Consider the following 22,663-nt stretch of genomic DNA (forward strand, 5'->3'; position numbering starts at 1 on the left):
ATAGCCACGATAGCTTCAGATAGGCCGAACTACCAAGATCATCGCTAGGCCGGGGCTTCAGTCGCGGTAGTGGCAGGCTTCGGTCCTCGGCCGCTCGACCGCCCAGCATTCAATGATGCCCGCGTGAGAAGCTCAAGGCCTAAAGTGGGATCCTACCCAACGCGTGCTTATCAGCAATGCCGGACTGATTTCTCAAATTTTGCTATAATAAAGCTATACTCACTTAAAGACCTCTGTCGCTTAGCAATAGTGCCAGTCGCTCTCCTACCCGATATACTCGATGTGCGCCATAGTATTGCTCGCAGTAACCTTGCAGGTGTATAAGCGTACCATCGAACTCGACAGGACTAACTCTCGCGCTGGCTAGAAATGGTTGTGCTACAGGAGCATGGCTGCGGCCTGTAACGACTTAACTGGACGACAAAGGCCCTTGTGCATGCACAGACCGCTCTGAAGGCCGCAGAGAGCAACGAAGTCGACCGGGTGCCTACCTATGATGGAAAGACCACGATGCGGCTATGAGACGGCGACTACACGTACGCAACGAGCGAGGCCAAGGACGCAGTTGATTACTATGAAGCAGTCTCCGCCGGGAGCAGCCAGAACACGAAGGAGGTAGCTTGGACTGTTGCACGCGCAGTTGAAGCTTGGCGACGCCGACACCCCGAAACTGACAGTGCGGGAAATGTTCCAGTCCGATGGCAGCAGCATACCGTTGGTGACCGTTCTCATGCTTGTTGTGCAGCAGGATGTGACGACGGCGTTGGCACTGCACTACTTTGACCATCCCAAAAGGGGACGACGGTCGATACAATAGACACCGTCAGTATTCCCCGTATAAAATACTGGTACGCTGGACCGCTTCAGAAGTCTGAAGGATCATATTGGACCGTAATAGCTTGCTCTCGGCTTACGGCGGCTCAGACCGGCTTGGCTACAAGGCTAGAACGGCTATTTTGAAAGTTAGTAATGGGATCGTGTAGCGTCTATACTCGAGTATCCATAATCCAGTCAGAGACTGCAACGTCCCCCGTCGTCAGATTCAGTGATTAGAGGAGAGATCTTAAGGAAACGGCAGCTTCAGCACGTAGGCAGGGTCGATGCAATCGTGAAGTGGCGTACTTCCTTGGGAAAAATACGACCTTGCTCGAAAGCTTCGATTTCCATATTCGTATATCTTACGTTAGTTAAGGGCTAAGAAAAGTGGCTGTATTCCTTACTCTGTATCTTCCTTTCTCAAGCACACATTGTCCCGAATGCTGTCAACAATCTGCCGGCGGAAACTCTTGACGGATATAGCGGATTTACGACAGGTGTATTCCCCCTCCCCATAAAGCTCCGTAATATACTCCATACTCCGTACAGCGCCACAGGATCGACCGACCACCCAAGAAGGGCCAGCACATCCACACGCTTCGATCGGGTAGCAGAAAGCCCCGCTGTAACGCGCAGGTCCGCCACGCCAATCAGGAAGACAGTAAGGCTGTCATCAGAGATGCATCCACCGTCTCCGGACAGCAGGTGCGGTCTCTGGGTATATTTGACAGGCCCAAATCTGTCGGATGGTATACATACTGCACATAAGGCGAGAAAGAGTAACTGTGGGGTCCCGCCCTCATTATGGATAATCTGACAGAATTTCGTCGGGTGTCAGAGTATAGCGCCTGCCGCAGCACCCATAGGCTGCTTAGTCGTGGGCGCTAACGGGCGCATCTTCTTGTCCGACTGGAGAAATATACCGAGATAGTTGCCAACAGCCATCACGAGGGCCACGCCACCAAGCTGTTGGTCGAGGCCACCTAGAAGAGCCTCAAAGTCGGCCAGGTTGCCGCCAGATTGCCGATCATCGGCGGAAAAACCTGTATTCATAAGCATTACTCCGTACTTGCTGTCAAATCAACGAACGCTCGCGGCCAAAATCGTACGTCGTACAGCGATTCGTGCCTGCTGGCACGACAGGTCGCAACGGGCGGCAACAACATAGATAACACGACCCAATCACAGGGGTTAGGGGCAAATCACCCGGTCGCGTCGTCAGAAAGTGATGCCATCGCATGAAACTCGAACCGGCTTTGGCTAGTTGGGCGTACGCGGGCGGAGCAGACTGAAGAACCCAAGTCTTGTCCCCAATAGCGGGCTGTCTACGAAGTGATAGCAACAAACTCCACAACAGGCACTACTGCAGGCTCAACTACCAGCGCAGCAGCTTGGGCCTCAGTCCTGGCTCGCACAAGAACGACGAAGCGGCGCGGCAGGAGGCTCAACAGAGAGTGTCCGCAAATCTGAAACTCTGGACATTGGTTACGACGTGTCAAATGCGGCTCCAAAACATCTACTTCTAGACCGTCGCCTGAGTCGCCATGCTGCCCCCCATGAAGTACGAGGACTCGGCCAGGGACAGCGACTTTAATAGATAATATACAAGACAAATAATTTGAATCCCCGAGCTGCGATATATAGCAAGAGCTGGTGAAACAAGTTGAAGGTTTTCATATGTTTATTTGGCTTGGCCCCGCGTTTCTTCCGTTGGGCCAATCAACGCGCATTCATTGATTACTAACCGATGAGCCGCAGTGCGGGGGGCTTAAGGTGATTGCCGTTGTCCCTCAACGCCAACTGACCAACAGCAAACGTAAATTGAAGACTGCTGTCTAGTTATCAGCACACACACTACTCAATCCCACCACACCCAAGGTGGGCACAGGTGACTGCAATTTCGCCCTAAATCGTATACGTCAACCCAATTTCAAGCCATTGCCTCTCGGAGAATATGGCTGATCTGCTGGACGGCCAGCTCTGCAAGCGGGATGAAATAATTCGCTTTCTGTATTGGGGACGGAGATTGTAAGAATAGCCGGAGTTGATAGATTTTATCTCTTTATTATGGAGAGACTGGGAGCGGAAGCAAGTGACCGATGTTGCTAGTGGAAATGAATTATGTGGTTTACCAATCTTATTGCCGCTTACGAGCTTTCAAACGTCCAATAAATCACGTTTGCTTTGTCCGAAGCCACAATTTCTCCTGTCATTCGACATATTCAATCTATGGGACGGGATGTGGGGAGGCAGTGTAGAAACGAGCAAGGCACAGCTGCCGTAATGCTTTCAAGGAGGCCGCCGCGGACCTCTACAAAAACCCCGGTTATGTGTGCCAGAACGGACGGATCAACAGTGTGGTATCAACAGTGCGTTGCCTTGATTTGCCTTCAACTTCTGCAATGGAACCTGGTAGGGTTTCCTTTGCCATCATCTACATGTTTATCACCCTGCTTATCACCCAGCGCCTCTGTAGCAACCTGCTCAATTCATATCATCAATTTTTCTAGTGCATGACGGTCACTTAGGAGTATGGCAGCGTATGGACTTTTGCCACGCATCCACCACACGCAAGTCTCAACTCGCACTAATGCAATGGCAGCTGTACGAGTACGTCGCGACCAGCTGCCTTATAGCGCCATTTGCAGTCTAATCGGCAAACACAATACGGCATTGTCTGCACTGCTACCCGATCAATGATTGTCCGTTAGGCGTTTGTATGTGCCCAGGATGTGACGTTCTTGGGAAAGTCATATAAATAGGATCATGGGATGTCCTGGGTCTACTAATCTTCTTACCATTCTCGGCTTTCAAACAATATCAACAACGTCTACCTGAATAAACAATGGTGTCCAAAAAGATGACGGTGCAGGGATCGGGGATCATTGATTCCATGTCTTCTGATTTAGACAAACAGATGGTGAGGCTAAAGTCTCCTCCCTTTGAGGAACCCATCCGATCGGACAGCATAAGGACATTCCGAGTGCGCGGCGTTCCCAAGGACTGGACAGAGGACAATCTAGAGGCTCGTCTTACTGCAACGTACGGAGAAGAACTTCCTACTGTTGAGTCTTTGGCCGTCGAGTACGACGGACAATGGCAGACGGCCACAGTCTCCTTTCCATCGACGTTCCCGACCGGAGAAAGCAGGATTAAAATTGAAGGATCACGTCGCAATAGAGGCACCTCCCTCACAGTCGATGATGGCTTCATCGGTATCACGACGCTCCACAAACCCGCCCCCGAAGACCACAAATACGAGTAAGTGCTGTTCTGATTTGAAAGCAACTTCACTACTAACTACGCCTAGCCTGATTGCTGTCCCCGGTCTGGGAGCGCATGCATTCGGCTCGTTCAAGGAGCGTGGCGGAGATCACATGTGGCTGCGAGATGCGCTGCCGGCCTACATGGCCGGCACGGGCAAGTCAAACACACGCGTGATGACGTACGGCTACGAAGCTAGCCTGAGTGATAGCCGGAACTTTCAGGGGCTGTCCGACATCGGGATTGCGTTTATGCATTCTGTTTTTGATGCCACACAAGGTCCTAATTCGGCAGGTAGCGACTCCCGCCCGATCATCTTCGTAGCCCATAGCCTCGGGGGCCTGGTCGTCAAGCAGGTGAATATAGACTGCAGCACCCAGAACGAATGTTGCAAGATTCTAACAGTTCAAAGGCCCTTATAGCATTGCAAGAATCCAAGGAGCCGGAGCACATGCGACTTCTTCGTGCTGTGCGTGGGATTGCTTTCTTTGGTGTCCCAAATGACGGTATGAACATAGGATCTCTCAAGGCCATGGTAGGAGATCGGCCGAATCGGCAGCTGCTCGAATCGATCGGCAGCGACGCAGATTTTCTACGGCGACAATACCAGGATTTCCAAAAATTTCTTCAAATGTATGACCCGGTCATCATTTCTTTCTATGAAACCAACGAATCTCCAACGGCCCAAATGGTAAGTCAATATTACAAGCCAGTCGCTGCAAGGGTCTTACTGACGGCAGGTAGGATGAGAATGGGAAGTGGAGTATGAACGGGCCGCATGCAGTATTGGTGTCTATTGCGTCGGCCACGCATTGTAAACCAAACGGGAATAATATGAGCGATACTTGTGCTTTGGCTTGCGCTCATTCGGAGTTGGTCAAGTTTGCGCAGCATGATGCGCGTTCTCTCTTGGCGCTGGGACGGCTTAAAGCTCTTATTCAGAAAGCGAGTATGTGTAAAGAAGCTCCTAGCAAATGGAGCTGGCGTTAATATTTGCAGACCCATTACACATAATACTATCAGACCCGGAGATAAAGTGCCTACAGTCATTAGCATTTCCACACATGCAGGATCGCGCCAACAATGTGAAGCTCGCTACCGAGGGAACATGTCAGTGGCTTTTGGAACACCCAAATTACCGGGACTGGGCCATTTCTGGCCAGGCCGTGCTCTGGATCAAGGGAAAGCCCGGCTCGGGGAAGTCGACGCTTCTCAAACACGCCCTGCGCAATCAGGCAGCTGCTCCAAGCGCTCGGCCTACCGATCTTGTCTTGTCCTTCTTCTTCCACGGTCGCGGCCATGACCTGCAGAGAACATCGCTGGGACTCATTAGATATCTTCTTCACCAGGTTCTTGAACAATTACCAACGGTATTGCAAGGACTCGTCGACATGTCTAAACAGAAGAGCAGCCAATTCAAGGAGAATAAGTGGCATTGGAATGAGAATGAGCTCTGGCCCTTCTTCGAGTCAGCAATCCCAGAGATTCTCGAGAAACGTTCCGTTTGGTTGTTTACCGATGCCTTGGATGAGTGTGGCGAGGATAGTGCAACAGTCGTCATCGAGAGGTTTCTATCCCTGATCACCAAACTCTCGGCCCGCGCCTCAGACCATCACCGCTTTCGCATCTGCTTCGCCTGTCGTCCTTATCCAGTCCAGGACTGGAAGAACGGTCTGGAAATACATCCCGAAGACAACAACAAGGCCGACATTTCGACTTTTGTGATGACCCAACTATCGCATGTGGATCCGGCCATTTCAGAACTTGTCATCCGCCAAGCTTCTGGGGTGTTCTTGTGGGTGGATCTGGTGGTAAGGAAAGTTCGGAAGCTCACAAAGAAAGGTACCTCTCCAGCGAAAATCCAGGCTGCTATAGCAGCCATTCCGCAAGACCTCTATTCACTATACGCCGATCTCATTCAGCAAATGAACGCTGCCTCTCTGAGGATGTTTCAATGGGTTTTATTTGCTACTCGGCCTTTGTCGCTAAATGAGCTACGCTGGGCCATGGAGATCAGACCCGATCGCCCATCCTCTTCAAACGCCTATACGATGGACAATGAACAAATGAGCCGACAAGTACAAACTCTGAGTTGTGGGCTTCTTGAGGTCACTGCGACGCCTGAAGGTCATGTCCAGTTCATTCACCAGTCGGTCAAGGACTTTTTCAACAAGAAGTTGACCGATTTAGACAGCCGCTTTCCTCCCCGCAACAGCTTGCCATCGTCTACTCTCGCGATTGGACGGGCATACTACCAACTGTCTAGAGCCTGCATTCGCTATTTGAAAAGGGAAGAGCTGCAAAATACCCGGCTGAGCCCTTATACGATGTTTTCCAGATACCCTTTCCTTAAATACGCACTGACCTCATGGTTAACGCACACACTGCAAAGCGCCAAGTATGGCGTCCCCATGAAAGATATTCTGGGACTGTTTGACTGGCCGTCAAATTCCTTCGTTGCTTTTTTGGCGCATATCGAACAGATTCTGAGGCTCATGCCGGAAAACTATAGGCTGAATCATATATCAAAGGGATCCAGTTTAGTCCACATTGCAGCAAGATTTGGGATTCAAGAGCTTTTGTCAGACATCATCAAGTCCAGCCACGATCACATTGACGATCGGGACGAAGACGGCATGACACCGTTATCTTTTGCTGCAGAGAAAGGGCACAAGGCGGTAGTTCAACTACTACTTGCTACGAAAAACGTCAAAGTTGATTCGAAAGATACTCTCGGCAAGACGCCGTTGTCTCGAGCTGCTGGGAGTGGGCATGACGATGTGGTTGCGCTACTACTAGCTACGAACACTGTCGATGTTAACTCGACAGACCTTTACTACGGCCAGACACCGTTGTGTTGGGCTGCTAAGCAAGGGCACAAGGCGGTAGTCCGGCTACTGTTAGCTACAAAAAAGGTCATTGCTGATTCAAGGGACGAAAACGGCCGGACACCGTTGTCTTTGGCTGCTGAGAATGGGCACGAGGCCGTGGTTGAGCTACTAGTAGCTGCGAACAATGTCGATGTCAATTCGAAAGCTGTTCACGGTCAGACACCGCTCTCTCGGGCTGCTGAAAATGGGCACGAGGCTGTGGTTCGGCTACTACTAGCTACGAAAAACGTCAACGTTGACTCGAAAGATTCCGTATACGGCCAGACACCGTTGTCTTGTGCTGCTGAGAAGGGACACGAGGCGGTGGTTAGGCTACTGTTAGCTACGAACGGCGTCAATGCTGATTCGAGGGACGAATTCGGTCGGACGCCGTTGTCTTGGGCTGCTGAGAATGGACACGAGGCAGTGGTCAAGCTACTAGTCGCTACGAACGGCGTCAATGTCAATTCGACAGATGTCTACGATAATACGCTGGTTCATAGGGCTGCTGAGCAGGGGCACAAGGCTATTGCCGAGCTACTGCAAATGGAGATACAACGTCGTGGAAACTAAGGATCAGAATAGACACAAATCTTGTTGTAGGCTATATACCATTTATTGTGGCTCGTCGACGTTGCTGTTCTATAGAGAAGAAGGTATAAATCAGTAGGGCACTACATCCACTTCCTGGAGCTGCGGCAGCAACAAAGTCAGCAGATAACGACTTAGGCCGGTTGAGGCAGCATCAGAGCCGAAGACGCCGAGCCGAGAGAAGTCGGCAACAGGTGCATGAACAACTTGGCTAAGCTGACCGGGCTGGGACTGTCGTTCAGCACGACCCTCTCAGCCTCCACACCGGCTGCCACGGGATCCTGGAAAATGCCTTGGGCGCAGATCCCGTCGGTAAACCATCCACGCAGGTAGCACGTCCCGTGGTGCTGACGATGACGAAGCTCGGCCAAGCTTCGATCTTGGAGCTCGGCAAAGAACCGCTGGATCATGCAGAGATCCCGCGGCACGCGGACACTCATGGTAAACGGGCTGCTCAGGCCGTAGACGGTAACAGGCAGGTCGAGGTCCTGCAGCGTCAAGTACGATACGGTCACGCCTAAGCTGTTCGGTAAGAGCCACAGAGTTTTGTATTGTCCGATTGGGCTTTCTTGCAGAAGCACCGAACTGGCTGGAGGAATGGGAGGGGAGCTCTAAGTCGGCATCGAGGTGGCCGCTGTGGACGTTTGTGAGGCTCGACGTCGGTGCAAAAGAGGTATTGTCATTGAAGTTCATGTATAGAACCAGCAGGGTAGGTGCCTCCCGAGGACATCTCGCTGGTGCAGGTCCGAGGGAAACTTACTGTTGATGCGAATTGTGATGCTGATGTGAGGCGGAATCAGGTTGTGGCGCACCAATGTAAGACAGCGTCCAAAGCCGACTCAGCGGAGCCGCTGTTACCCTTGTGTCTAGCCGGGAGATCGGGCTGCTTCCTAAGGCTATACGAGAAGACGGACCGGAAGATGGAGCCGGGGCCGAGGCAGGGGCAACGATGCCGAGCACGCCATCCATCTCTCAGGCGTTGTCGGCTTCTTTTCCGGTGCCGTACATCTCGACGTAGCTGACGTCGTTGCGATAGAATTTGACAGCGGCCAGCACGCGGCTAATGATGACATTGTGGGTGCCGAGGTGGTGACGGCGTCGCAGCGACTGCGACATATCGCTGGCCAGCCAAATGAATGTGCTGACTAATCCCAACAACCGGGCGCACTTCCTCTCGCGTACCGGCGACGTCATTATTCTCAACGCCAGCACACGGCCACACATCCGTCACCATAGACCCCATCTCCATGGCCTCGTAGGCCGTCAGGAGGGCCAGCTGATGCGCCGGGTCCGTTTGCTCGGCCTCGCACAGCCACAACCCAAAGAACCACGCGTCAAAGCCGACCACGTGCTTGAGGAAGCAGCCATTCTCACAGCGTGGAACCCGGACGACTGCAAAAGGAAAGACGACTGCCTCGTTATACAATGCAAGAGCCTAGATGGCAGTGTCCGCGGTCTAGGGCCACCATAGCGTCTGTGTCGGGACGTCTCCAACAGCCATCAACAGGTCTGCAGCAGACGTCGCTGCCAAGGTCTGGCTGGAGATGACACATAGACGAGCAGGCTAAGAGTTTTCCGCGCTGCTGATTCTTTGCACCAGATCCTGTGAGTCCCTCTCAGTGTACAGGTGTGCATTGCGTGCACAACCCTTTCAAACACGCCCCGGCAAATCAGTCACAATGTAGAATTATGCCTCGTGCGTGGACAATACTGCGACCGGGTCGGTATCCGCTACGACGCTACCGAATGATGCCTCTTTGTGATAGATTTGGCCGCATTGGCTGCCACGGTAGCTGCGGTCTTGACCTGAACCAACATGCCTGTACGGAAGACGAGTGCCTCTATCTTTGGAGCTGAAGAGACCAGTTTGGCAATGCTCTTTCTACAGCTAGCAGCCGTGGCTGCGAAGAGGCCAATGGCCGACGGTCAACAGGCATGGCGGCTGCGGAACACTATGCCGGTGTCTTTGAGGCATTTATAGGCTCGGTACAGGGTAGCCGTAGGGATCTGTTGCTGATGCGTTTAATTCGAAATTGTTGCCGTTGAGCGGCAGACGAGAGTCGACGTGCGAGCCGAGAGCAGTGACCAGTGAGTCGGCTATCTTGACCACACGCCTCTCAAAGGACATGACAGGCGTCTGCGCAGCTCCATCGTCAAAAGAGGGATACCAAATCATGCGTGATCGCGATGTAGGCCGATTTTTTAATCCCAGTGGGGCCACAAAAGCGTCGGGAGCAGAAGGCGGCTGCCTATCTCTGTCATGAGGATGTATTGAACTGAACTAAGGATCGAAAAAAACAATACCCACTAAGGGGCATAGTGGCCTCCTTATATACACGTAGCAGACGGCATAACAGGAATCTGAATGGTATTGGAGGGCGCCGTGAAGGGTGGGAAAAGTGAGGTTTTTCGTAATGGGTGGCAATAATTCTTCTTCGAGATGCTACTATTATGATCCCGAAGAACATCACGAGATCTTCCAGCACGTAACTCTTGGAGGACACAAATTTATCTCAACAGCCGAGATAAGAGACTATGCGAGCGATGCTTAGCGACACCATTTCTGCCACAAACACCCTTGCCGGACCGCATAGCAATGCGGGCATCTGTTGTTACCCCGGCAGTGAGCAATGGTCCCACAGAACTGATTGCACCGCGACACATCCTCACCCAGTGGTATATCTGGAGCCGCCGTCGCCTCAGGTTGTTTGCGTTCACAAGTATTTATGCGCTTGCCGAGGTCCGCATCAGTCGGTGTCTCGAGAATCTCCGCAGCTCGCTGGGCTTGTTGGTCGAAGTACTGACTGGCGTATTCGCTTGGAACGAAGGTGGCAGAGTGCGCCGGGCTCTCGGTCGCCGAAATCTCGTACACGTCAATCTGCACGACGTTGGCCTCGGTGAGGTACATGTCTAGGAACTGCGTGTCACCGAGCGTGGCCATAAACGTGTCATAGCGATCCAATTCGTCAATTTGGATAGCATCGCGCGGTGAGAGAGTCATGGCTGTAACGGCAGCTACCAACCAAATGGTCGGGAAGAGGACAGACGATAAAGGCAACATCAATATTATATACAATGTGTATTATAATGAATCTTCTTCTTTTGCCCTGTTTGATTCGTTGAGCGGCTATTTATAAGATATATTTTATTAGATTAAAGCGATCTAAAGTCAGAGGAAGAAACACATCTTTCTTACGCTCTGTCCTCTAATATATCCGAGTCTAGGAAGCTATCGTGGTGTGAAATTGGGTTGTATAATATAGAGAGATAGGTGGTTAGAAAGGGGTGATCTCGGCGACACCTTATATAGACTTTCTCCTTAATAATCGAAGGCTGCAAGTAGTAGAAGTGGTTGAATTTAGTGAAGGTAAAAGTCCTTAGCAGCGACGGCCAAGATAAGCTTTTGAATAATACCGCGACTTAGGGCGGACCACAGATAGTTTATGCTGGCTTTAACAAAGTCTTTTATACTTATTCTTTAGCTACATCTGAGCACCGGCGTACTTTCAACGTAGTAACTGTGCCAGACCATGGCTAGGTTTAGTCCTCGGCTCCGCTGTTAGCACCCTTTGTCTCAGTCCACACTTTCTCCTTACAGACACCTACCTTCACCCCACCTTTGCTAGACAAGAACGAACTATATGGCCACGAGAACTATACCATTTTAACCGCCTCTTTCACTTGATTATGGCCGTAGAGCTCTCGATATCCACCTAGCGAATCAAGATAGCTAATGGCCAAAATAGATACAAGGACGATAATAAATGGATTAGGAGTCTACCACGTTAAGCAGCCATGACTACGAACTAGCACTCACCGGTGACTCTCACGAGACGATCTTAACTAGGATAAGAAGGTGCAATTACGGCTACTATACGGAGTACTAGGAGGTATACAATTTAAATCACCCAACAGTGTTTATCCCCAACAGCAACTTATCCTATTAGGCTAATAATATTGTAATCAGCAGCTACCAACTGTTCCGAGTAAATTGTTAAGACTCTTTACGGAGTACTGATGTCTTAACGCATTTCAGCGTGCAACGGCAGACCTGCTAAACTAGGGTACGTTTACTAGCTTTTGTTAACATGTAAAGAAAATCTCGGATGTAAGATACCTGTAGACAAAGATGTTCACGCTTTAGCATATCTCCTATGATTATACCTGCCGAATTAGGGTGTGTTTACTAGCTTTTGTTTTACATGCAAAAAAGACTTGGGATAAGTGCATTGTAGACGAGGGTGCTTGCTTTTATTCTGCTGTAAATTGTGTGCCTTAGGTACGCTTTATCCTATCTGCTATAGAGGGAAAACGACCACAACTATTAACGGGTAAAGGGAACATTACGCTAAAGTATTAGTGATGAGACTCTTAGAGAGGGGGGCAGGGGCCTCAGGACCCCTTCCTTTGTGTACTCTCTCGCACACCATTTTTGAGGCCGAAAAAAACTCTTTTTAAGAAAGCATCATCCGGATAGCATACTCTATCAAAAAAACTATGTACCTTTCTTGAATGGTGCCCCTTTAATCCCGTAAACTGTACTCCGTACTCCGTAGTTACAGCGTTTCTATGGACATGGACGTTGATCACGTGACCGAATTGCGGTGCTTATCGTATCCACCGGCTGGTTCACTAGCGCTCACCTGAATATTCCAAGTCTCAATACTCCGTACGCTTACTCCGTACTCTCTTCATTATCAACATCATCGTCCTCCATCGCCATGGCTGTTCATATCAACTACCAAGAGCTGTTCAAAAAGGCAGAGAGCCTCTTCAAAGCAGCAGAAGCCCGAGCAGCCGAGGCAGACGCTCAGGTGAAAGCAGCGGAAGCCGAGGCAGAAGCTGCGAAAGCCGAGGCAGAAGCTGCGAAAGCCCAAGTGGCTGAGGCAGATGCTCGAGCAGCCTTGGCAGATGCCCGAACTGAAGAAGCCAATGTTTGGGTGAAAGCTGCTCAGAAGCAGCTTGCAAAAACAGCGTTCTTCGAATTTCTCGACATATGCCACAGCAACGTCTTCATGAAGCTCGACGTGGAGAGAAACAAGCTCCTCTCGACGACCGGCGGACTGACGAGCGTGGACGGAAAACAATACCCTCGCAGCCTTCAGCCGTGGACCGAGTTTGATGCCCTGCACGACGAGAGCTTTGCGGTCTTTGAGCGAGCATTCCGTTCGCAGGAACTGTTTCCTTCGCCTGCTGGCCTAGGGTATCTTGCCGACAAGCTGAGCGACAAGAAGCTGGCCAGCGAGGAGGACTTGAAAAACTTTGAGTGCTTAGCTGTCGAAGGCTGCGTGCTCGACGTCCTCCCCCGATTTCTCGAGCTTGTCAGCGGCGACACGTCGATATTTCCAATGACCGACCCTCCCCGCGCCATCTCTTTCAACAACTACCCGTTTGGCGTCATCGCCGCCGAATCAGACGAGGAACACAGCGAGCCTGAAGCCGAAGTGGAAGCAGACGAAGGCAGCTCCTCACAGCGGGAGCAAAGCCGAGGCCGGACTCAGCACCGGCCTCTCCGCAAACCCCTGCTGATCAAGGACGACCGGCCGGCGTATATTGGCGCACTCGGTACTGCTAAGCGGGATATGGATGCAGCCGCAGCAAGGGCGGCGGCAGAAGCGGAAGAACGAGAGACATCGGGCCCACCGATGAAGCGGCGATCACCAGAGCGAACCAAGGTGCATCCGGACCAGTGGTGTTTCCGGCACTGCGCAGACGACACCATCGACGCCCGGCCGCTCTTTGTGATCGAGTACAAAGCAGCACACAAGATTAGCGATTCTCTGCTCCGCGATTGTCTCGTTCCCGAGACGGCGGCTTCCCTGATGGAGGGCGCCATCCGAACGGTTGCTGGCCAAAACAAAGCCGACAACGTAGCCACGGCCAAGCGAGACATTGCCAAGGTATTCACGCAAGTCTTCCACTACATGATCGACTACGGCCTGCAATACAGCTACGCAACCACCGGCAATGCATTGATTTTCCTCCACATCGACCTGAAGCAGCCGACGACGCTTTACTACCACCTAGAGGAGCCGATCCGGGCCGTACAATCAGCCGAACGCGAGGACGTCAAACGCTCCGCTGTTGCGCTTGTGCTCTCGTTCGTGCTTATGTCGATGAAGGGCGAGTACATGACACAGCGGTGGAAGAAGAGCATACACAAGGAGCAGCCCAAATGGCCCCAGCCATATGCAGACATGAAGGACATGAAGGACATGCCTACCAACACTTTGACCGATGTGTCGCTTGGTACAACGACAGCCACCCTGGCTTCAAGGACGGCGGAAGCCTCTAGAGACCCTCAAAAACGAAGCAGCACACACCGACAAGGCCGCGATGACGAGCGGAACCCAAGCCCAATGTCCCTCGCAAGCGACACGACACGATCATCATGTGCGTCGAGCAATGGCACGGTCGGCACAGCTACAACGCAGGTGGAGCCGGACTGTTCATATGCAGGCAATGTCCCTGTATCGCCGACTCTGGCGTTCTGCACACAGGCGTGCCTATTGGGCCTTAAGACAGGCGGCAAAAAGGACCCGCGCTGTCCTAATGTTCATCTACACAGGCGAAGCGACGCAGAGGATGAGCAGCACCCGATTACGGCAGACGAGCTACGAACGAAACTCACGCAGCAGCTGGCTGACGACATGGACCACGATTGCCAGAACCTTGAGCGGTACGGCATGTACGGCGCGATTGGGGCGCTGTTCAAGCTAGCGCTAAGCGAATATGGCTACTGTTTCGTGGGCAAGGGTGTGCAGCGGGTACACTGCAAGCAGTTGGAGCAGGAGGCCTTGGCATACAGCTTTCTGGAAGCGTGCCAGGGCCAGCTGGTGCCAGTGGTGTTTGGCGTGATCGAGCTGGAAGACGAGTACTGGACTCAATGCGGCGCGCACATCTCGCACATGATGCTGATGTCGTTTGCCGGTGAGTCGCTGTGGCACCACGGCCGGAAAACGCACAACCCGTCGCTCTACCACGAGGAGATGATGCGCACGCTGGAGGAGCTGGAGCCCTATGGAGTGGTGCACGGGGACGAGAACAACAACAACATGGTGTGGAATGAGGAGCTGCAGCGCGTCATGGCGATTGACTTTGACCGTGCAGTAGTACCGCCGCAGCCGGCAGACGCTGACCTTGCAAAGACACTGTCTGCAGGCGGACAGGACAAACGGAAAGAGGCATTTGACGAACACGATAAAAAGGAGACGAAACGCGCTAAGCTAGAAGCGGACGGCACAACACCGTAAGGGGCCAACGGTGCGGGGCATCGTAAATCCGGAGCTACAAGTGTCACGTGTCCAGGGACTCATGGGCTCTTGAAGATCGCTATTGGCATTCCTAAAAGAGCGAGATCTATCGTCCATCCTAGCACCAGATGGCTGCACACACTCCTAGCTGATAAAGCCCTTGGGGCCGGCCCAGGTGCCCTTGACCATGGAGCTGTAATAGACCCAGGGAAAGAAGTCCTTCTTGAGGTAGTAGAAGGAGCGGCGGGGGATGCTCTGGTCGATGCCAAAGAAGTCGCCAAAGGTCTCCTTGGGTTCGCCACCATACTTGAACTCGGCCAGCATGACCTTTCCGTACTGGGTGATGAGAGGGCAGGAGGTGTAGCCGTCATAGACAGCCTGGGGGTCCTTGCCGTCCATGGCCTGCAGCATGTTGGCAACCAGGATAGGCGACTGCGACGTGATGGCAGCAGCAGTCTTAGCAGTTGGCAGACTAGAGGCATCACCAAGGGACCAGACGTTGGCAAACTTCTTGTGGCGCAGGGTGGCGTCGTCGACATCGACCAGGCCGCCGGGGTTGGCGAGGACGCTCTTGGCGACGAAGGCATGGGGGCCCATCTTGGGGACGACATGCAGGAGGTCGAACTGGCGAGTGACCTTCTCGCCGTTAGCAAGGGTGAAAGTGGCCTTGTCGCCATCGATGGCGGTGAGATCGTGCTGGAAGAGGCCCTCGACACCGCGCTGGACGCGCAGCTCCTCGAGCTTCTGGCTGTACTTGGGCACGCCGAACATGGCGGGCAGGGCGGTGGCGAAGCTGATCTTGATGGACGAGGCGGCGAGATCGGCAGGCGTGTAGAGCTCGTCGCGCGTCCACTTGTCGACAGCCATCCAGAGGACCTTTTGCGGTGCGCCGGCGCACTTGACAATGCCGGACGGCTGGGTGAATATGGCATTGCCGCTGCGCAGCTGGTCGAGCGTGCGAAAGACCTTGTCGCAGGTCTCGTAGCCGTAAATGGTCGAGACGAGCGAGCTGGGGTCGGCGAGGGCCTCGGGCAGGCCCTTGATCTGGTCGTAGTTGATCGTGATGCCGGGAGCAACGACGAGCTGCTCGTAGCCGATCGTGGCACCGCTGCTGAGCGTCACGGCATTGTCGGTCGGACTGAACGACGTCACGCCGGCGCCGTAGAGCTTGAGCTTGCCGTCGACGAGCGAGCTCATGGGCGCTCGCAAGTCCTCCTTGTTCTTGAGCCCGCCACCAACGAGCGTCCAGCCGGGCTGGTAGTGGTGCCACGAGGCCGGATCGACGATGGCGATGTCGTCCTGTGCGAACCGTCCGGAACGCAGAAGCTGGTGGCTCACGGTCAGACCGGCCGAGCCGCCGCCAATGACGAGGACCTTGTGACTCGCAGAGGCCGGCCGCACCGGCGGAGTAGTGGTGCTGGTGCTTGCGATAGGACTTGGCGTTGCTGCGGTGGCAAAGGTCCGGCCGAGAGACCAGACAGCCGCCCGGCGCGTTACTTGTGATGCCCGACTGGCAAGCATGGTGATGCGGTTGAGGAGCAGAGGGAGAAACGTGCAGGAAGGAGAGCACGAGAGAAGAATGGCCGCAATCGCTTGCAGACAGATGAAGGATCCTGAAATTTTTCGAATGTGGGTCAGATGAGAGGCACAAAAAACTAGTTTAGCTTCCTGCCCAAAGTTGTGGAGGGCCGGCGATCAGCCCACTGTTGGTACCCCTGACGAGCCCGAGAGCCGACGGATAGCAGGAGGAGGATGTTGGACGTCGGGCGGAAGAGAATAGTCTTTCAACGGCTGTGTGTCTGTGTGTAAGAACCGTTTGCAGGACGGTGCATAACTATAGGCATATCACTGTGTAGAGGGCAAATACCCGCAACAGATAAGATGTCGGAGTGCGATCACAAGCTCTGTATTCCAGCCTATCGAAGCCGGTCCACCGGCTCGCCACTGGCGACCGATAGCCTACAGCGGCTTGTCGGTCACTGGTCGCCGACGTTTCTGGCCAGCAATCGCCGACATCCTGCGAGTGCCAAGTAGAAGTAGTAGAGTATATGGAGGCCACATTTCGCGCAAGAAGAACTGTCTTCCTCGCCGGAAAGCGACCATCTTCACAATGAGCATGCTGCAACGCCAAGTCTGCCGTCAGCAGCCGTTCGCAGCCAGACGTCTGGGGCTGTCGCTGGTGACTGCAACACGGGCGCACTTTCGCACATCTTCAGCGGCGAGACAATCTACACTAATGACAAGGCTGGCTCCTCTCCAGCTTACATATCGCACCTTGAGCAGCCCATCAACGCTACTGAACTCCGCTTCCTTCGCTTCTGCGGCTGGTGTGACCAAGGAGCCGAGCATACACAACGTCTTTGAGCCAGTCACAGGAACGTGGCAGTACGTAGTGGCTGATCCGGCTACATTGCAAGCCGTCATCATGGACCCGGTCTTGGACTATGACCCAGTCAGCCAGGCCGTCACTACTGAAGCAGCCGACGCTCTGCTGGCTTTCGTCCGGGAGAAAAGCTACCAGATCTGTCATATCCTGGAAACGCATGCCCACGCCGACCATCTGACCGCTGCATCCTATCTCCAGAGCCGTCTGGCAGAGAAGCAAGGACACAAGCCACGAATTGGTATAGGCAAACGCATCACCCAAGTGCAGACTCTGTTTGGCAAGCGCTATGGCGTTCCTGCAGAGGAGTACGGGGCTGTCTTTGATACGCTCTTTGAGGACGACGAGACGTTTGCTATTGGAAACCTGCAAGCGAAAGCTGTCCATCTGCCTGGCCACACGCCGGATCATGTTGGATATATGATTGGAGGTAGGTATTTCGTTTAAATATGTATTGAATAACTCGTCGCATTATACTGTGTCTAATCTGACATTGCTCTGGCCAACAGACAACGTTTTCTGTGGCGATTTGTTATTTCACGCAGATATTGGCACTGCTCGATGTGACTTTCCCGGAGGAAATCCTAGTCAGCTTTTCCACTCGGGACGCAAGCTTCTCGCTCTGCCTGGACATGTAAAGATCTGGACAGGACACGACTACCCACCCGAGGACCGTCGAGACGCCGTGGCATGCTTGACCGTGGACGAGCACAAAGCGCAAAACAAGCATCTCTCTGGTGGTGTCACTGAGGAGGTGTATGTGACCTTGCGTCGGGCAAAGGACGAGACAATGGCAGCCCCAAGGCTCCTTCACCAGTCGCTTCAGGTCAACATTCGTGGAGGTCGGCTGCCGAAGCCGACGTCAGAAGGCTTGCGGTTGTTGCATCTTCCTTTGAAACCAAACGGGACGGAGTGGTGAGGTATAGCTCGTGGACGATAACATAACGGTAGTATAAACTATGATAACGGCCGTTTCCCGACATTGTTAGTTAACGTGGATTTGTATACAGCGCTGTTGTCGGCTGTAGACGTACACGGCGACTAACAGTCCTCAAGCCAAGCTTTCTCGCTCTTCAGCAATAGAAGCAAGCAGCTCACATCTCCATCATCACTGGGCCATGTATACGAGCTGCTCTTTGAAGCGCGATGTGCACACGAGCCAGTAAGAAGAAACAAAGACCCGTTGGTACATGGTCCATAGTATAAATCAAACATCTGCCAAAGCGAAAGGCGGAGGACTTCGGGCCAACTTTCTCCCCGGTCGACGCCCTCGTCACTCCCAGCTTCGTCTGTTTCTCTTTCCTTGCCCTAACGACCAGAGGTATTAGTCACGTGTAGTCCCACGAAGCGCCGCTCACTATTTCTATTCAAAAACATCGTGTGACACAGAAAAAATCAAAAATCAAATCAAAACAAAACACAAAATCCTCAAGAGTCAAGTGAGATCTACGTTCAGCAATACTCATCAATACTCATCAAAGCCGCGGTGTCAGCACACCAAAACCGCCCAAGATGCTTCCGGGGTTCCTCTTGTCCTCGTACCAGCATTACAAGCATGACACTGCCATCGTCACCTCTTGGCTTGTCAACACGGCCAAAGAAAATGGCTACGACGCTTCGCTAGCGGGAACCGCTGTGGCGAAGCCGTCTAGGCTCAAGGGCAAGGCCCGCAAGCTTATGAAGGAAGAGTTGGCGAGATCTGGGAAGCACACTGGCGACGGTGTCAAGAAAGCAACAGGGCACAAGCATACCTACAAATATGTGCTCCGAACAATCGACTTTGTTCCTCTTGCACAGTTCATCGCTGCCGTCACGAAGCCGAAGCCGGTGGAAATGCCCCTGACGATGGCTTCGACCATCAATCGCGTCATCCGTGTGCGAAAGTCATTCGCCATGATTCTAAAAAAAGAAAATATTGAGACGGATGAAGAGTCAGACTTGAAGCACTCTCACTTTGTCAATGTACTTCAGCGAGTCCGCGATGTACTCCAGCCTCTGGGCAATTTTTCAGGCTCATCTGGGGCACAGGGGGGGAACACACAGGGGTTGCCCGGTATTTTCACGGCTCTGCAAGCCTACAACACGCCCGAAGGGTTCCCGGACATATCAGAAGACAGAAATCGTAATCCGGATCATGAGCCAGAGTTTGAGAACTCAATCGATGAGGCATACCTTGCCTTCTGCGCCTTGTTTCAAGACGCTCATACCCTCCGATCGTGCATCTTCAAACTCTGGAACGGGTACCAGGATGGTGATCTCCACCTCGCTCCGGTCGCTATGGCGACTAACACGGCCATCCATCTGCTTCGTCAGATGGAGGAGGACATGTCGGAGCTGGTCAACAGGCACGGTGGCTTTGGCTACTTTCTTGAAAGCTATTACATGACCGCCTGCGTGGGGATGGGCGAAAATACCGAGAGAAGACAGCAGCGCGATGATGACATCAACACAGACACATACGATTTTGCAGACTACTTCATGGTCATCGTCTGGAAATGCCTCTCTGCATTTAGCTGCTCCAACCAGACCGAACAGTTTCGAGTCTACAACGGGGACTTTGGCCATTTCGATCTGACCAAGGACAGAGACGAGCTGTCCAATGCCCAGAAATATAAGCAAGACAAGGCCGCTCTCATGGAGATGCTCGGCGACATCACGGTGGCCATGACGTTCAAAAGCCCGTGCGAAGACGCCCTCATCCGCGGCGTGCGCCATATTCTCAAGTACGACACTATCCCGTTCTGGGTCATCTTTGCTGCCCAAGTGTATCTCGATACACTTCACACTTTGCAGGGCCCAGACGGCCAATACTTGCACCCCATCGAGGACATGCAGGCCAAGGCCCAAGACGTCTCGGAGTCGATGCGTGCCGCGATGAAATACCATCGCGAGAAAAGTATTCGTGCTAAGACTTGGAGGGGTTCCAATGATGCCTCTCTTAAGCGCATCATTGATTTCTGCGACTTCTGGGCTGCTGATCCTGTCGGGGCCCTCAAACAACGTCATGGGTACAGCTACACCCCCAATTTCTTCTTCCATCATCACCCTCTGTACTGTGGCCTATGGATCCACCATGTCGTCAGTGCCTTTCACGAAGAAGGAATCGCCCTCACACAGGCCTGGGGTGGAACAGAGCACATGGGACAGCTTTACCACGCCATGAAGCGAAACGGTGATCTTGAGGCGAACAGCTGGGCTGACATGGAGGTCCTCATGCGGATCCAAGTCATGGATAAACTCTTTGTGGATGGCTTCCCCGAGACCTTTGAAGAGGATTTCATGAATTTCTGTCAGTGCTTGGGATACAAGACGGACGACTGGGTGCCACCCAGCCGAAAGAAGAGGAGCCGAGGCGTCATCTCTTCTAAAGTTCCTCGGGTGTTCAAAAAGCAGGCGCCCGTGTCTATGCGCTTCAACCAGCTGCTCGGGCGCAGCATGGATGGCAGCATGACGACGAAGGATATCATGCTGGTCCTCAGCGAGAGCCAGTGGACACAGATCGATGAGGATGACGAGCTCATCGTGGAGAGAGACTTTTCTTCGGGGGCGGGTGCAACGACCACTGAAGACGAGGACGGTGACGAAGCTGGGCCGAAGAGGATTGCGCCCGCTGAACTTATGTCCAAGTTGGTCACGGCTTTGCAGGCCGAGGCGCTCGAGATGTCCTTTGACTACTTTTCCATGCACGTCTCCTGCTGGACCATGTTTGAGGCCATCCATGGTGCTCTGGAGGGCAAAATGCGCCAGCTGTTCAAGAACACTTATATTAGCGACGTTAGCCGACTTCCCTCTGTCGTTGGCTACATTTTCATTGCGGCATCGCAGAAGCAGACGTGGCCCGGAGAGGAGCCGCTCGGCCTCATGCAATTGGCAGCACCGCCCATGAAGACGGTCATTGACGAACAGGGTAGCAAAATTCATGACCAGCTGTACAAACACGGGATGCTTTGTGAGTACGCAGATGAGGAGAGCGAGGATGAAGATGAGGATGAAGATAGCGACAGCGAAGACAGCGAAGACAGCCAGGCAGGATCGGAAGACGCTGAAGAGTGAGTGAGCGACAAAGGCTCTTGAGCAAGCCTTGGCGGACACTGTCTCGACCTGTTGGCCGTGCTAGAGCCCTAACGACTGCGATGTCTTGATCGTATTCTCAGATGCTGCCCTGTCTGTTTGGAAGTCCCCGGAGAGTGCGTGTGAAAAAGGGGAACAGGTGAAAGGCAAAGTGTGCAGTGTCATTGCCACCACTCAAGTGGAAAAGGAGCATTTGTTTTTTGGAAGCAACATGGTCATGTATTGCTGTACAGCTGACAGGATGGGTGTACCACTGACAAAAGGTGTACTACTCTTGACTGTACTGTTTGTTCAGATCTACAGATTGACATTTCTCAGATGTCAGACATGGCGGCAAAGTGTTTACAATCGTGTATTGATTTCCAGTACGCAGGACAGATACTTCAACGCTGTTGTCGCAGATAGCCATATAATAAAATGTGTTCGGTATATGTCGTCCTTTCATTGTCTGTGAAATTTGTCACTTTTCCTTCAACTCGTAAATGTGCAAGCTTCAATGTTCGTAGGACTGTAATCATATGCTATAGAACTGATATTATACATGCAAACAGTTTCAAGATGCGCTTTCAGCCCAGCAACCTCAAAACGAAGTTGAATATTACAGAATCATCGAAGCATCCTCTTCTCTTCACTGCATGTGCGAGCAACCTGAGATAATATCCTACGAGAATACATTCCTTCTGACAGTTCATAAACTTTAGGGCCTGTGAAGCACATTAGCTCGTTTCTGGCGTGTTGACCTCTAGTTATTGGCAAGTATGGCACACGAAACTTACGCCCTGCTCATCTTCTCTGCCAGTTCAGGTGTACATCGTGCTTTACATGCAGGATTCTTCTGAAATCCTAGAGTTGTGAAAGCAGGAGGGCAGAAAGAAGTACGAGAGCTAAGCTACGAAGAAAGCTATCTACTATAGGGCAAGGGTGCTTCCTTACATAAAGTGGACGGCGTAGCAAATATCTAAGGGCGTTAAAGGGCGCCGTAAATCGACTAGGGGGGGACAAAAAGTGATATTTTTTAGAGTAGGTGGCGATATCACGACTTCGGGTTGCAATTATTATTGCTACCCCGCATACTCTGCACTCCCATCTTCACCTCCACATTCTGACGAGGCGAAGATCGTTGTAGTCAGAAGACAGCTATTAAAGGAAGTCTGGGCTGGATACTCTGCACTGAAGGTGGTCCGTGCACCACCGCGCAACACATTCTCACAGGCTCAGCGGCCCCACCATTACGTGTTAGACTGCGCATACGACGTAATCAGTCTTCTTGATATTGCGCCCAAACTTAGTTCTTCGTAGGTGAACTCCGCGTCTCTAAATCAAGTGTCGCTACCGAAATGAGCGCAAGTTCATGTTCTAAGCCGGATGACGATCGAGTATACTTAGCAACGAAAGATACGTTCACAAAAAATGGA

General features: G+C 52.5%; 7 protein-coding genes across 7 annotated transcripts; 4 read left to right on the plus strand and 3 right to left on the minus strand.

Annotated features, from left to right (window-relative positions):
• Positions 1-1,650: 1,650 nt before the first annotated feature.
• On the minus strand, positions 1,651-1,875 carry CMQ_6088 (uncharacterized protein; the record flags this gene model as incomplete). The annotated part of the gene is made up of 1 exon (XM_014315153.1): positions 1,651-1,875. One exon carries the CDS (start codon positions 1,873-1,875, stop codon positions 1,651-1,653), a length of 225 nt encoding a protein of 74 aa, XP_014170628.1.
• A 1,786-nt stretch (positions 1,876-3,661) lies between these two features.
• On the plus strand, positions 3,662-7,523 carry CMQ_6185 (ankyrin repeat-containing protein; the record flags this gene model as incomplete). Its single annotated transcript, XM_014315250.1, has 4 exons — positions 3,662-4,077; positions 4,127-4,436; positions 4,493-4,771; positions 5,316-7,523. The coding sequence occupies 4 exons, from the start codon at positions 3,662-3,664 to the stop codon at positions 7,521-7,523; spliced, it is 3,213 nt and encodes a 1,070-aa protein (XP_014170725.1).
• Positions 7,524-7,675: 152 nt separating this feature from the next.
• Positions 7,676-10,542, minus strand: CMQ_6451 (polyketide synthase; the record flags this gene model as incomplete). Its single annotated transcript, XM_014315516.1, has 5 exons — positions 7,676-8,063; positions 8,548-8,648; positions 8,710-8,976; positions 9,532-9,686; positions 10,212-10,542. 5 exons carry the CDS (start codon positions 10,540-10,542, stop codon positions 7,676-7,678), a joined length of 1,242 nt encoding a protein of 413 aa, XP_014170991.1.
• Positions 10,543-12,262: 1,720 nt separating this feature from the next.
• Positions 12,263-14,794, plus strand: CMQ_6018 (phosphotransferase-like protein; the record flags this gene model as incomplete). Its single annotated transcript, XM_014315083.1, has 1 exon — positions 12,263-14,794. One exon carries the CDS (start codon positions 12,263-12,265, stop codon positions 14,792-14,794), a length of 2,532 nt encoding a protein of 843 aa, XP_014170558.1.
• A 144-nt stretch (positions 14,795-14,938) lies between these two features.
• On the minus strand, positions 14,939-16,315 carry CMQ_6362 (pyridine nucleotide-disulfide oxidoreductase; the record flags this gene model as incomplete). The annotated part of the gene is made up of 1 exon (XM_014315427.1): positions 14,939-16,315. One exon carries the CDS (start codon positions 16,313-16,315, stop codon positions 14,939-14,941), a length of 1,377 nt encoding a protein of 458 aa, XP_014170902.1.
• Positions 16,316-16,904: 589 nt separating this feature from the next.
• Positions 16,905-18,096, plus strand: CMQ_6191 (metallo-beta-lactamase superfamily protein; the record flags this gene model as incomplete). Its single annotated transcript, XM_014315256.1, has 2 exons — positions 16,905-17,607; positions 17,687-18,096. 2 exons carry the CDS (start codon positions 16,905-16,907, stop codon positions 18,094-18,096), a joined length of 1,113 nt encoding a protein of 370 aa, XP_014170731.1.
• Positions 18,097-18,689: 593 nt separating this feature from the next.
• Positions 18,690-21,230, plus strand: CMQ_6267 (uncharacterized protein; the record flags this gene model as incomplete). The annotated part of the gene is made up of 1 exon (XM_014315332.1): positions 18,690-21,230. One exon carries the CDS (start codon positions 18,690-18,692, stop codon positions 21,228-21,230), a length of 2,541 nt encoding a protein of 846 aa, XP_014170807.1.
• Positions 21,231-22,663: the final 1,433 nt, after the last annotated feature.

This window comes from Grosmannia clavigera (genome assembly GCF_000143105.1).
Source record: "Grosmannia clavigera kw1407 unplaced genomic scaffold GCSC_167, whole genome shotgun sequence".
NCBI lineage: Eukaryota > Fungi > Ascomycota > Sordariomycetes > Ophiostomatales > Ophiostomataceae > Leptographium > Leptographium clavigerum.